The 13422-nt window shown below is 33.8% G+C and overlaps 1 protein-coding gene across 1 annotated transcript in view; it reads left to right on the forward strand.

Annotated features, from left to right (window-relative positions):
• LOC145266410 (nuclear pore membrane glycoprotein 210-like) overlaps nucleotides 1–12602 on the forward strand; it is a 203385-nt gene extending 190783 nt beyond the window's left edge. The window contains exons 42-45 of the mRNA XM_080122073.1: nucleotides 6584–6803; nucleotides 9717–9821; nucleotides 11365–11544; nucleotides 12329–12602. Of these exons, the coding sequence (XP_079978199.1) occupies nucleotides 6584–6803; nucleotides 9717–9821; nucleotides 11365–11544; nucleotides 12329–12450 (627 nt within the window). The 3' untranslated portion in view covers nucleotides 12451–12602. The remainder of the gene's footprint in view (nucleotides 1–6583; nucleotides 6804–9716; nucleotides 9822–11364; nucleotides 11545–12328) is intronic.
• The last annotated feature ends 820 nt before the right edge of the window (nucleotides 12603–13422 follow it).

Here is a 13422-nt window from a genome sequence, read left to right on the forward strand (position 1 = left end):
CTCCCTATAACATCCACGTTCTAAATTTCATAAAAATCTGTCTAGCTGATTTTTTAATCCACCAAAAGAAGGGAAGTGAGTAATAAAGTCAAGTTGAATTTGATTGTTTTTTATGCTAAAATTTTAATTTATCTTATTTGGATTCTTCGGATTATTGTTCTCATCTTGAGTGTTATTTTCACTAAGTTTTGGTTGATGTTACTTGACCTTCTTTCTGCCGAACTCTGGGACTCTTTCTGCCGAACTCTGGGACTCTTTCTGCCGAACTCTGGGACTCTTTCTGCCGAACTCTGGGACTCTTTCTGCCGAACTCTGGGACTCTTTCTGCCGAACTCTGGGACTCTTTCAGCCGAACTCTGGGACTCTTTCAGCCGAACTCTGGGACTCTTTCAGCCGAACTCTGGGACTCTTTCAGCCGAACTCTGGGACTCTTTCAGCCGAACTCTGGGACTCTTTCTGCCGAACTCTGGGACTCTTTCTGCCGAACTTTGGGAATCTGTATGGAATTTCACAAAGACACGTTTGTGCACGGATCCTTGGTATAACGGATAAAGTACTTTGCAAAATTCATTTGTTATGGAGGTTGATACTCCAAATACAATTGCAAATTACTTAGGATTTCTAACCGGTCATCACTGATGGAATAAGAACATGCTATCACTGTGGACTAAATAATGGGTTGCATTCAAAATTCTGTGCAGATTCCAGAGTTTGATAAAATAAACCTTAAACTCGGAGGTTACATCAGTCCCAATATTGTGAGAATAACACTGAAGATGAAAACACTAGTCCGAATGATCTAAATAAAACAAATTATCAATCCTCATCTCAAAAATTGGTTTCAAAATGTTGGTTTCTTGTTTCTTACTAATACGTTAGTTCACTGATAATGATTATTCGTTTGATTATATATACTGAATTATCTTCCTTATATTTATATTGAAAGCAATTACTATTTATACATTTAGAACCTGAAAAGGAGATGCAATATATATTGTTTCGAATGTATACCAATAAATATGTGCTCTGTCTGGTCACATTTTTTTCCTAGCCTAAGAGGCATATAGCTCCCAAGGTACTAACTTATGTTATCATGATGAGTGCCCCTCCCCTCTCAAGAAGGACAATATCATGACAAAGAACAGATAAGACACTACCCCCTCTCTCGCCCAAACAGAAGATAATGATGGAAGGATGGTATCATGAGTAACAAATGTATACTAAACTGTATCGTACCCTAAAAATAGAAGATAATATCTGGAAGGATCGTCCAATAAAAGGAGGAGGTAATGCCTATGATTATGGTATATCATCATCAGATATTACATTATTCCTTCTCTCCAAGATGAATGTAATATCTGGGAGGATTATGCTCACCCCTTTAAAAGGAGGAGGCAATTTCTGGAAGGACACTTATATGACCACAAAAGCAATACTACACCATCCATCATCATTAAAATATGATACAATAATAGATTAAATCATTTTTATTTTTCATTTAAGTGTTGGATATAAACACGTGGCAAAGCGAATGAAAGCAGAATTGTGCACACACACATTCAAAATGGATGTTGATCTACATTCTTGTGTCCCATAAAAATGACTGGAATTGTAATTATCGCAAAAAAAAAAAAAAGAAACGCTTGCATTCCAAGTTGGAAGTTATAAATTGTGCAATGCAAAAAAAAAAAAAAAAGAAGAATGTAATATCTTAATATTTACAATCCCAGGAATGTTGATTAAAGTCTAGAAGAGATAACATAACAGAGAAGAGAGCAGATTGACATCTCTCCATTATCGTGCCACACACCAACCTGCCACATATAACTAACATCTCTCTTTCTCTCTCTCTCTCTCTCTCTCTCTCTGTTGCTTGATGTCTATATAAGAGATAACATAAACAACAGAGAAGAGGGACAACAGCAGACACAGCGGCGAGCATGATTGACATCTCTCCGTCAACAAGCCACACACCAACCAACCCCACATAACTAACTTGCAGGAAGAGAATGACTGTTACACAAACGCAAATTTCGATCTACATTCTTGTGTCCCATAAAAATGACTGGAATTGCAATTATCACAAAAACAAAGAAATGTTTGCATTCCAAGTCGGAAGTTATGAATTGCGCAATGCATGAAAAGAAGAATGTAATAGTAATCGTCTGTATTTTTGAGATGAGGTGTTTTCATTGATTGAGATTGTCGAACTGACTTCCTCATCTTGGTTGTTATAGTCACAACGTTTCAGCCGTTTTGCCCTCCGGCCTTCATCAGGTGTTTTGTATCGAACTGGGGAACCGTTAGTGACATATGGCCGAGTGGGCCTAGATATTGTATCAAAGTTTAGTTACCCAAAGGTGCTGAGTTCAATCCTGAACGAAGACAGTGAAAAGTAACATTCAAAAACAGAGAATCAGCAACTATATCCCAGAGCCTAGCTGGAGTCCGAACACGGTACCCCTGTAATAATAATAAAGGGTTGGGTTCAAGACTCCTAACAAACGGTTCCCCAGTTCGATACAAAACACCTGATGAAGGCCGGAGGGCAAAACGGCTGAAACGGTGTAACTATAACAACCAAGATGAGGAAGTCAGTCCGACAATCTCAATAAATGAAGAATGTAATCTATGTATAAAATTGAAAATGTCTGTGTACATTTCCCTACTAAATAACTCTGTCAATTTTCAATCTAGAGACTCGAGATTTGACATAACGAGTATTGAGATTTTGGAAAATCTTTTTAATTGGTTTTCAGGCAGAAATTTAGCTGTCAAGGTTCAATGATTTTGGGTCTAAGCACTTGAAATTTTAAATGTAGGTTCCTTGGACATGGATCAAACTTTTTAATTTGAGTTGAGCCCAAAACAAATGTTAAAGGGTTAAAATTGGGGTCAAAGTTAAAAACATTTTGATCTCTACGGTCTCTACCAAATTACTCAGCCAATTTCTGGTCTAAACATTTGAAATTTTACATAAAGGATATTCAGAGATAGGGCAAGCTTTTTAATCGGTTTGGGTAAAAAGTTTGAGCTGCCACGGGGTCAAAGTTCAAAAGATTTTACCTTTGCAGTGTTTAGCAAATTACTCAGCCAATTTTGGGTCTAAACATTTGAAATTTATACATAACGTGTATTCAGACATGCGGCAAGAATTTTAACCAGTTTTGGGGTGAAAATTTAGCTGCTAAAAGGTCAAAGTTGACTTTTGCAGATTCTACCAAATTCCTCTGCCAATTTTGGGTTTAAACACTTGAAATTATGTAGGTAACTTGGACATGGGTAAAATTTTGTATTTTGATTTGAGTTCAAAATAATAAATGTTAAGGGGTCAAAATTGGGGTCAAAGTTAAAAAAAAAAAAAAAAAAAAAAAAAAGTGACCTCTGTGGTCTCTACGAAATTACTCGAACAAATTTTGGTCTAAACATTTGAAATGTTACATAAAGTGTATTCACATGTAGGGTAAGTTATGAATAGTACATAGGGTCCGAGCAAAGCCAGGCTGAACTGCTAGTATCTTAATATTTACATTCCCAGGAATGTTGTTTGATATCTATATAAGAGATAACATAAACGACAGAAGAAAATTGAGCATGTTTGACATCTCTCCATCATCATGCCACGCACCAACCAACACCTACAATTAACGTCTCTCTCTCTCTCTGTCAAGGGGCAAAAAGCTAAATTATAAATAAAACTTATGTTGATAAATTTGTCTCTGTGTTGATTTTGAGAATGACAACAAAAGAATTGTCAGGTGCATATATGATTTTAGCAAGCATTTAAAATAGGCAAGCTAGAAAATTATATAGACTTCAACAACGCCACAAAACGGTGTTACGATAAAAAAATTTTTATGGTTCCTTGACCTTTTAGATAAGATTAGTATCTTTTCTCCAAATCTCAGTGACATCAGGGTTTTTACTATCAGCAAAAGTATAGCATATATGTAAGAAAATATGAAAATGTAAAGTTAACAACCACAATTTACAAAATATTAATTAATTAGAAGCTTTTTATCTTATAAATATACAAATTAAGAGTACTTCAAGATTTTTGTACTTATAGTATATATAGTACTTTAATTTTCTGTTAGAATTGAATAAGGACAATGTATGTGTTAATATACTTAGGAATGATTGGAAAAAAAACTTTCACATTTATCTATTTATATTTATTCACAATCATGTTGATACACTGTAAGCATTGTTGAGCCTGGTCATTACTTAAATGGCTGACCATTTGGGATACTAGGTGCTGTATGCGCTCTCTTATATCTGCATTCTTTCCAATTATCCTGAATTTCTCTTTGCCACTAGAATTAGAAGAGTTGTGGTTAGAAACTGCGCAACACTTGCTTCACAATTCAGCATATGTCATCTATCATCATTCTAGGATAATCAGATGGTTCTCATTCTGACAGATGCACATTTAGAGTATTGCTTTTAAATCCCCCGAAACAATGTCATAGTAAACAACTGATGATCCCTTTAAGAACATTGATACTATGGTTTGTTCATGTAAGTAAAACTATTCAGCAATATGGAAGATTAATTAACTTACTGACAAAAGAATGTTCCAAGAAAAGACGCTTTAAAGAAACTTCCAAGACTAATATATATATATATATATATGGTTACTATTAGGGACTAAGCTTACAGGGACTCTCTAAGGAGTTGAGCAGCAAGATATCTGTTCTCATTATAGTTAAATTAGCATGGCTTCCCAGGGTCATGGAATAACTAAATAGAGGATTCTAAATAGTGTTAAGTTTATCATCTCCCCTAGAAAAGAAATTCCTTTTCTTCATGTAATGTAAGGAGTAAAGAAATAAAAACCTAGAAGGCCTTCAGTGTGCTATTCAAAGCGCCAAATATTATTAACAATGGCTCCAGAGCATTATTGAAACTAAGTTTCTCCCAACACCACGCTTGTAGAGAAATTAAAATAGATAAATGACAAATTAAATTTTTCATTTGAAAAAAATATTGACTTATTTTCTGAGTTGTTTTGACTTTTGATAACATTCAAGTTTTAGCAGGACATAAAAACTCACAAAAAGCTGCCATTTTATGAGATTTCTGCATATTACACTCCTAAATGATTAATACGATTTATTCTACATTTCAAATTTAAATATTAAAACATTTCTAGTGTTATTTCTTGAACTGTTGAATATCTGTGTGTTCTTGGAGTTCAGCTAGATTGTCTTTTTTTTTTTTTTTTTTTTTTTTTCTTTGAGAAAATTATGTGTAAAGAAATCAAAAGAAGTTAAGGCCATTGTCTGGATTCTCCCCAAAAGCGCACAATTACAGCATAATATCATCTTTGTAAACAATTGTTCGATTTTGTCATTTTTTTATATCATGCGCGGATCTTGTTCTATTAAATTTATCCACAAGTACGTGGTTGCTTAGTCTTATTTGGGCTGAGTTTATGAATTCCTTTTTAAACTTCTCATATTTTTTTTTCTTCTTGAATGTATACAATCATGACAAAAAACTTTCTAGTGTTCTAAAAAAAAGAGTGAAATAAATTAATTTTTAATATTTTTACATATAACATTTTATGTATCGTATATTAACAAAGAGAAAATTTTCTTACTAGATGATTAAGTTGAGACACCCTGTATGTATGTATGTATGTATGTATATGGTATAATCACATTGATAGACCGATCTTGTCAGATCACCGAATTAAGCAACATTGAGCCTGGCTAGTACCAGATGGGTGACCATTTGGAAAGGCTAGGCGCTGTATGTGTTCGCCATTTATTTCGATATTGTTGCCAGTTGTCCTGAACCTCCACTTGCCACTGTATGTAGACTCAGGAGAGGTGTGGTTGGAGATTGTGCAACTCTTGCCACAAATATTCCATGTGCACGCATCTTTAGAGTTGGTATCCATAGTCTGTCAAGACTGAAGGAAGCCACCATAAGTATGGTGTGGAACATTCATTGATCCTCATTCAATCTCGGGCAACGTTGGATCTCCTTGCTAGTAAAATTATATATGAACAAAGACACACACACACACATTGAAGTGAGTGTTCCTAATGATGGCGGTCTTAACAGAGCTGAAAGAGAGAAACAGACCAAATACCAAGGTCTCATGTATGATATGAAAAGAAACTGGAACCTAAAGGGGATATCGATCATACCAGTTATAGGTGCCACAGGACTTATGAAGAAAAACCTGAAGTCCTACCTAACTAATATTCCTGGTGAACCAAGTGCAAAAGAGATTCAGACAATTGCACTTAAGGGAACAGCGAGGATACTAAAAAGAGCTCTCGGTTGGTTTCAATAAAAAAGCGGGGCAATGTTGGCAGCTGGTTTGGCTGCCCCATACCCGGCATTACAATCTTCAAAGGAAGAAAAATAAAAAAAAAAATTAAAAAATTAAACATACTTGTGATCACTACCATTAGTGTACACGAGTATGTTTAATGTGTGTGTGTGTGTGTTTATTCCTTTTTGTTCCATTTTGATTTTTGAAAATTCAAAAACTGTTAATTCTTCTTGCATAACTTTAATTTTACATATGAAAATAATTTGGTTTTTCATGAATATTTTATCCCAGGTAACATCAAGTGACCCTACCTTAATTGAAATCCTCCCACCCGAGAGTGACATGAGCACCTCCTCCGCAATGGTCTACCCCGTCCGCTTGCGCGATGTGGGTGTTGTTTGGGATCAACTGCGCAGTGATCTTTCTGTGGACTTCTCGTGCCAGCTGACAGGGCAGAGGGTGCATATTCCTATTTACATCAAACTGGTCGAACGCAAGGAGATCATTCCAGGTATGTTTGACAGACTGACTTATCGCTAGTTCCTGTGTTTTCTTTGAACTCTCTAATTGCTCAACGACCTTCAGTTATTTTCATCCCTCCCTTTATATCTTTTTTTGTGATTATTACACAACTCTTCTTTCATCGCTTCAAGCATCTTGTAACTCGTTTAGCTACAACAGTTGTAAAAATTTCCCTTTTTTCATCTATGCACCTAAAACTAAACGACAGAACAGAATTTCTCTTCCAATTTCCCATCTTAACGTTCATTGTATTCAACAATAAATAGAAACGTCCTAGGCATTGTTTTCTAGCTGGTACTTTAAAATTGAGAGCCACAACATGATATACAGATTTCCGGGTTCGAATCTATTGACTTGTGTTAATCGTGACACCCAACAAAAGGATGGAACTCATGTGTCTGTAGGTATTTAATAATTATTATAGTAAATATTATTAGTCGCGTGCAAGCGACTCTATAAGTCACTCCGTCGGTCGGTCTGTCCGTAACACTTTTGTGCTTTGCCTTTTTGGTTAAGTTCAAAGGTCTGTTGTTAATGGATGCTGTTCTTATATTTTTTTATATAAATAAGTTTTAAAAATTGGGTTTAAGTAGGAACAACCTCCCCCTCCCACCACACACACATAAATACAAATTTAAAGGGGTAACCATAATAAAAGATGTTGGCCGAGAGAAAAATCATTTAAAATTTACAACAGAGACGCGATGGATCAACCAACCTCACCATCACCCCTTCTTTTTGAGTTGGCTTTGTGCCTAAGTTTTTTGTTCATTTTCCCAATTGTATTTTTCTTCCTGTGAATAAAAAAATTTAATATCTCAAAGTGTAGTATCTGTTCCGGCAGATACTGCAAGCAAAGACAATATGTGGGGGAAACCCCACATATAAGACTTTGGTCAATGTAGGGGCAACCCTTCATACCAATTGTCACTCCCCGGGGAGTTGGTCCCCATTTCCCCTTCACTCCTCAGATTAAAAATTGGCCTTGTGCCTAATTTGCTCGGTTGGAGCAAATAAATACAGCTTTTCTTGGCCTTTTGACCAAGATCAAAGTGTAGTATCTGTCCTTACTACATGCTGCACTTATGTTTGTAACTGTGATATAAAGTGGAGGATCACTTTTCTGTATTGATTTAATGTAAAATGATCATCCACTTTATGACCAGTCAGTCTCAAAATCATTCAAGTTGTTTTTGAAGGATTCCAATTATTTTTTAAGCATTCAAGCCATTCTTAAGGTCATTCAATTCATCCTTAAGTTCATTAAAGTTATTCTAAGTCATTTACTTTTTATTTAAGTCATTTCAGCCCATTTTTCGGTCATTTTAGTTTATCTTTAAGAATTTCATGTCAATCCTACATTAACGCATTCATTCATTACACGAGAGCACACGACTAATGGCTATCGGCCTTGTTTAGGTAAAAATGCACTTTCGTATAAAATTGAATTCATTCAAAATGTATCACAAAAACAAATAAAATAACATTTACGTAAATCACAATATATCCAAACAGCTGTGCGAGGTGATCCAGTGGTAAGAGTAAAGGCTTCTTACCATGAGGTCCCGATTTTGAATCTCACGAGATTCAGCCACTGATGAGTCGTAGACAACGAAACACGTGTCAATGGATAATTTTATTTTAAAAACAGTGTATAATATATATATATATATATATATATATATATATGTGTGTGTATTAAAAGCATATGTATTAAAAACTATATTTATATATATATTAAAAATAATTATAGTAATAATTATATCTACCCATTGAAAAACTGAGTTCTTTTTGTCGAGCACTTTACGTTGAAATATATGTTGGTCACTTAAGCCTACATGTGCAGACCGTAATATTAAGATCACTCTCAATCTTTTTGAATGGCATTTATGCTTTATATAAATGTTAATTTCAACTATATTCTTGCTACAGTTAACGTTGGCCAAGTGGCTTTTTTCCTTGCTAATGGAGTCAGAGATGGCTTTGTGGGCGCGTTGAATCTCCAGACCAATGGTAATCATGATTTCTTGCACTGATGATTTCCAAAAGGATGAAATACTAGTGTCTGTATGTATTAAAAATAATTATAGTAATATATATATATTTCAGTGTTATGAGAGAAATAGGTGTTCAATTTCTTTTGCAAGCGCATATGTATTTTATTTAAATGAACATTATATATTAAATTTTTCATCAGTACCATCAGGTTTTTAGAAATACTTGAAACTCCAAACGCAATGTAGCATTAATCAACCACCGTTTTATAAGTGTGACCTATGTGTGTATGTATATATATATATGTATATATATATATGTATATATATATATATATATATATATATATATATATATATATATATATACCAATTTTTTGATGGGGATATTCTCTGATTACCATCTTTAAAGTGAAGTTTTTGTGATTGGACTTACCACTCTTACCTTTCTTAATCACTTTTCTTCTTTTTTGTTTTCGAATATTGTTTTTTTTATTAATATTTGTTCGTCTCAGAAGAGCGATCAACTAAAACCAGCGACAGAGCTTAACAGTGAATGATCTCAACACAATCTACCCTTAACAGCCAAATATATTCACTTTCACTCGGAAATCCGATATATCCAGTTTTCCATCAACAGACCATTGGAAACTGACAACATCCATATTTTTTTTTTTTGTTTCCTCGGTTTCTAATCTCCAGAAATTAGAAACATTCTTCCAAATTCTCCATCTTAACACTCATCCCTGGATATTAATGGCTGCCCATGGTCTGTGTGGTTAAATGGATCAACCGGTTTTATATTCTCATTCATTTCCTAGCTAATCTCTCCCGGTGTTTCTTGTAGTGTGTGCCCCTGCACACCTGTATTTTAGTACATAATATCAATCTTGTTTTTCTATTTGCAGATACTAAAACTAAAGACACTGCGTTTGCTGATGTCACCAGCAATCAACCTTTTTGGCTTATGATTCTTCTGTTAACGGCAGCTTTTTTTCTTGTCTTGGCCCTTGGTAAGATATTCTAAAATGTTTTTTAGAACTTTTTCTATAGACCTGCTTATTTAAATTCATGTAAATCCTTATCATACAACCATCCGCATTTCTCATCAAATATTCATTTGATACAAAATTTATGGTTCTGTAATCTATTATATAAAGAAGAGGTGTCTGTTAGTGCATATGTATGTATGTGTGTTTGTATGTCTTGCTAAAACTTTTGAAATCTAAAGTAGATAAGAATGATTTTGATACTGTCTTTAAGTATGATATGTGAAATTTAGGATATTTTTTTTTTTTTGCCTTATTGACCTCATATTATGGTTGTGTCAGAATTAGTAGTTTTTGCATCTGTGCCCACCTTATGGTTGAAGTTTCATTTTTATTGCTTTTAATACCATAAGTGATCAGCAACATATTTTGGAAAACATAAAAAAAAAAAACATTTAATTCGGTTAAAGAAAAACTTCTGCAGTTTATGGACCGTGCTGAAATATACAACCACAAAATGAAAGCTCTTATCCTTTTGCATTTAAACAAAGTGAAGTTTTTTTTCCCCCCATTTAATACGAAATTAAAATTTTTTCTTTTGTACTTTGTATTATTTACTTGGCTCCCCATGACGGTAAGAGGCATTTTTTTTTTTTTTTTTATTGGCTGTTGATTTAAAGATTCAATTATATACTTACATAAATCACAAATTTTTTTTTTTTATTATTGTATCTGCTTCAAACTTTTTTTTACATAGAAGTCACCACTTATCAAGGCCCAGAGGACACTCGAGAATAAGTGTTATTGAGTGTATAGTAAACAATGTGATAATATCGTAGTAATCGTTAGTAACGGAGATTTGGTAGATAGGATTATTTAAAGTGGCGGTTCATCAAGAATTTGTTTATGTTGGACTTGAAGACAACCAAGTTGTAGTCAGCTGGGAAACAGGCAAACGGAAGAGAGTTCCACAGGCGTGCAGTTCTAAGAAAGAAGCTTTGTTCATGGAATCTACGTTTTGACTTAGGCACAGTCAAAGAGTGGGAAAAATTATTGGCAGTTGTTTCAGCTAGACGGGTGTTTTTCGTGAAAGATTAGCAGGGGGGGGGCAGTGATTGGAGCTCAGACGAGCATTTGCGATGGAAATAACAATAAAACAAAGACAGGCTCGCAAGCGTATTTATAATAAAATGTTTATATTCATTCAGTGAGGGTTAACTGGGCTAGTTTTTTTTTTTTGGGAGTCCATTTTTTTCATACTAGACAAAATCCTTGGTATTTCCTACAGTACATTATCTATCTGTAAAAAAATAGTACATTATCATACATGTTAAGAAGTATAAGTTAGTCAATCTAAAGTGCTCAGTATCCTCTATAGTCAATATAGAGGGCTCAATATCCTTGATATTCCATGGCCTATGGATAGTGAGTTTGTTTACAGCATTTGATTTCAAGGTTCACGCCAAACACGGGTCATTTTTTTTTCTTTTAATAACGCAATAAGTAATCAGCAGTCATTTTTAAAATAAAAAAAAAAAAAAACGCTTCCAATATTTTTTTATTTCAGCTTATCAAGTTCGTTATGGAGCACAGCGACTCAATCCCCGTCCAGATGTATTTTTGGGTGGCCGTTATATGGACAATGGTCACAGCCCAGTACCGAGTAGAGAAGAAGTACACATGAACAGATACCCAGAGGAAACACCACCATCAACCAGCTATTGGGGAACACCAACAAAATCTTCAAGTAAGGAAAAATAACCAAAAAATTTGTATAAATTATAGCTACGTTACTCACTGACCCTGTCGGTGGGGCATTAGAATACGCCGACTGCCCCCCTGCAGAGGGTAAAAGTCCCTCAATGGGGGTCCTGGATATGACCTTAAACTATATCCAGTGGTGAGGCCCCAGCTTGTGGGCTTCAGGGAGTGTGGAGCCACCCTTTAATTACCATTGCTCCCAGGTCCACTCTGACCCAGAGTGGTAGTAACCTGTTAGGGTCCCAACTATGGGTTAAATAGAAACCGACGTGAAAACAACAAATATATTCTATTAAAAAAAATTTTCTTCAAAATCTTTGGATTCAGCATTAAATAACCCGAAAAGGGTTGATATGCCGTAAAACAAAAACAACCAACCAACCAACGTCACTCACTGTTATTATTTATTGTATATGTGTGTGTGTGTGTGTGTTCTTTATGGACTTCAAAGATTGTCTAAAGATAGCATATATATTGAATTAGGTCAATAATAGTGAAACTGCATAACTGGTTCCACTATTTTATCTTCAATTGTGTCAGTTTTAGTCTATCCATTACACCTTTGCATTGTTCTGTCTTTTATAAACTTAAATTTCTTATAAAATATATTAAATCAAATATGATGAATTATTTTAACTATGGAAGACCATACTTCTGCTTAAAATATTAGAAAAATTCATTCTTCTTTTCAATAAAAATTTTTTAGATAATTAAAAATAATATTAGTGTAATCAATTTAAAAAAAATTTTTTTTTTTTTTTAATCTATAGGTCCACATTTTCGCCACAGAACGCCAGCAACAAACACCAAACTTTGGTCAGTGCGCATCCCATCCCCAGAGGCACACAGTACACCTTCTCTTCCAGGAGAGCCACCTTTCCGATTTACATAACCAATGCCGGTGTCATCTTTTTTTTTTTTTTTTTTCCTTTTATTTTTTTTAAAAAAGACTTTGCCTTTCACCTGAGTTACCTCCTCTCCCTCCCTCATCTCTTATCCATAACATCAAACTCATTTTCTCTCCCATCCCCCTTTTTTTTTCTTTTAAATTTTTTTGTGCTTGTACGGAATAACAAAACTTGAAAAATTGAATTTTAACTACAAACCAACGTTGTTTAAATTTTTATGTCAATTTTAACTAGAAGCAATGTTATCTACTTGTCACATCGCAATTAGTAACATATTACTGTATTATTACATATTTACTTTCGTGATCCAGCAATTCACCATTATTATTTTTGAAATGTAACTTAAACAAAGGAAGTAACTCTTAGTTTGAAATTTGTTTATTATTTAAGTATAACTTACATTACTTCAATAATTTGTTTTCTATTTTATCATTTTTCGTAATTTTTGGATACGTTGCTAATTTTGACCTAACAAATAGATGTGATTGGTTTTAATTGAAATTAAATTTTTTTATTTTTATTATTTCAAACAAGCGCCTTTTAAAAAAAAAATCTTATTTTATTGTATTTTTTTATCATTTCTTTTATCGTTTCTCATTTTCATTTCATCATCAGTTCAAAAAAAAAATTTTTTGTAATTTCATTTTTATTTTTAAATAAATTTTTTTTTTAAATATGGGCAGGAAAGACTTAAATCAAAAAAAATTTTTTAATTTATCAAAAGAATGAAAAAAAAAATATAGTTTGGTACAGGATTGGCCTAATTGATAACATCACAAACTATGAAATCACCTGAGTTGAGATCAAATCCTCTTTTATTTTGTATGGTCAAACTGATACCGTTCGGAAAGGTATGAACCCACAATTTTCCCCTCCACCTATAGGCAAAATAGCATATTATATTCAAGTAACCGTACACAATTGTTTACACTAAGTACTGTGTTTCAGCAGTACAG

The sequence above is a fragment of the Euprymna scolopes genome, chromosome 41 (genome assembly GCF_053919585.1).
Source record: "Euprymna scolopes isolate OS-2025 chromosome 41, ASM5391958v1, whole genome shotgun sequence".
In the NCBI taxonomy this organism is placed as follows: Eukaryota; Metazoa; Mollusca; class Cephalopoda; order Sepiida; family Sepiolidae; genus Euprymna; species Euprymna scolopes.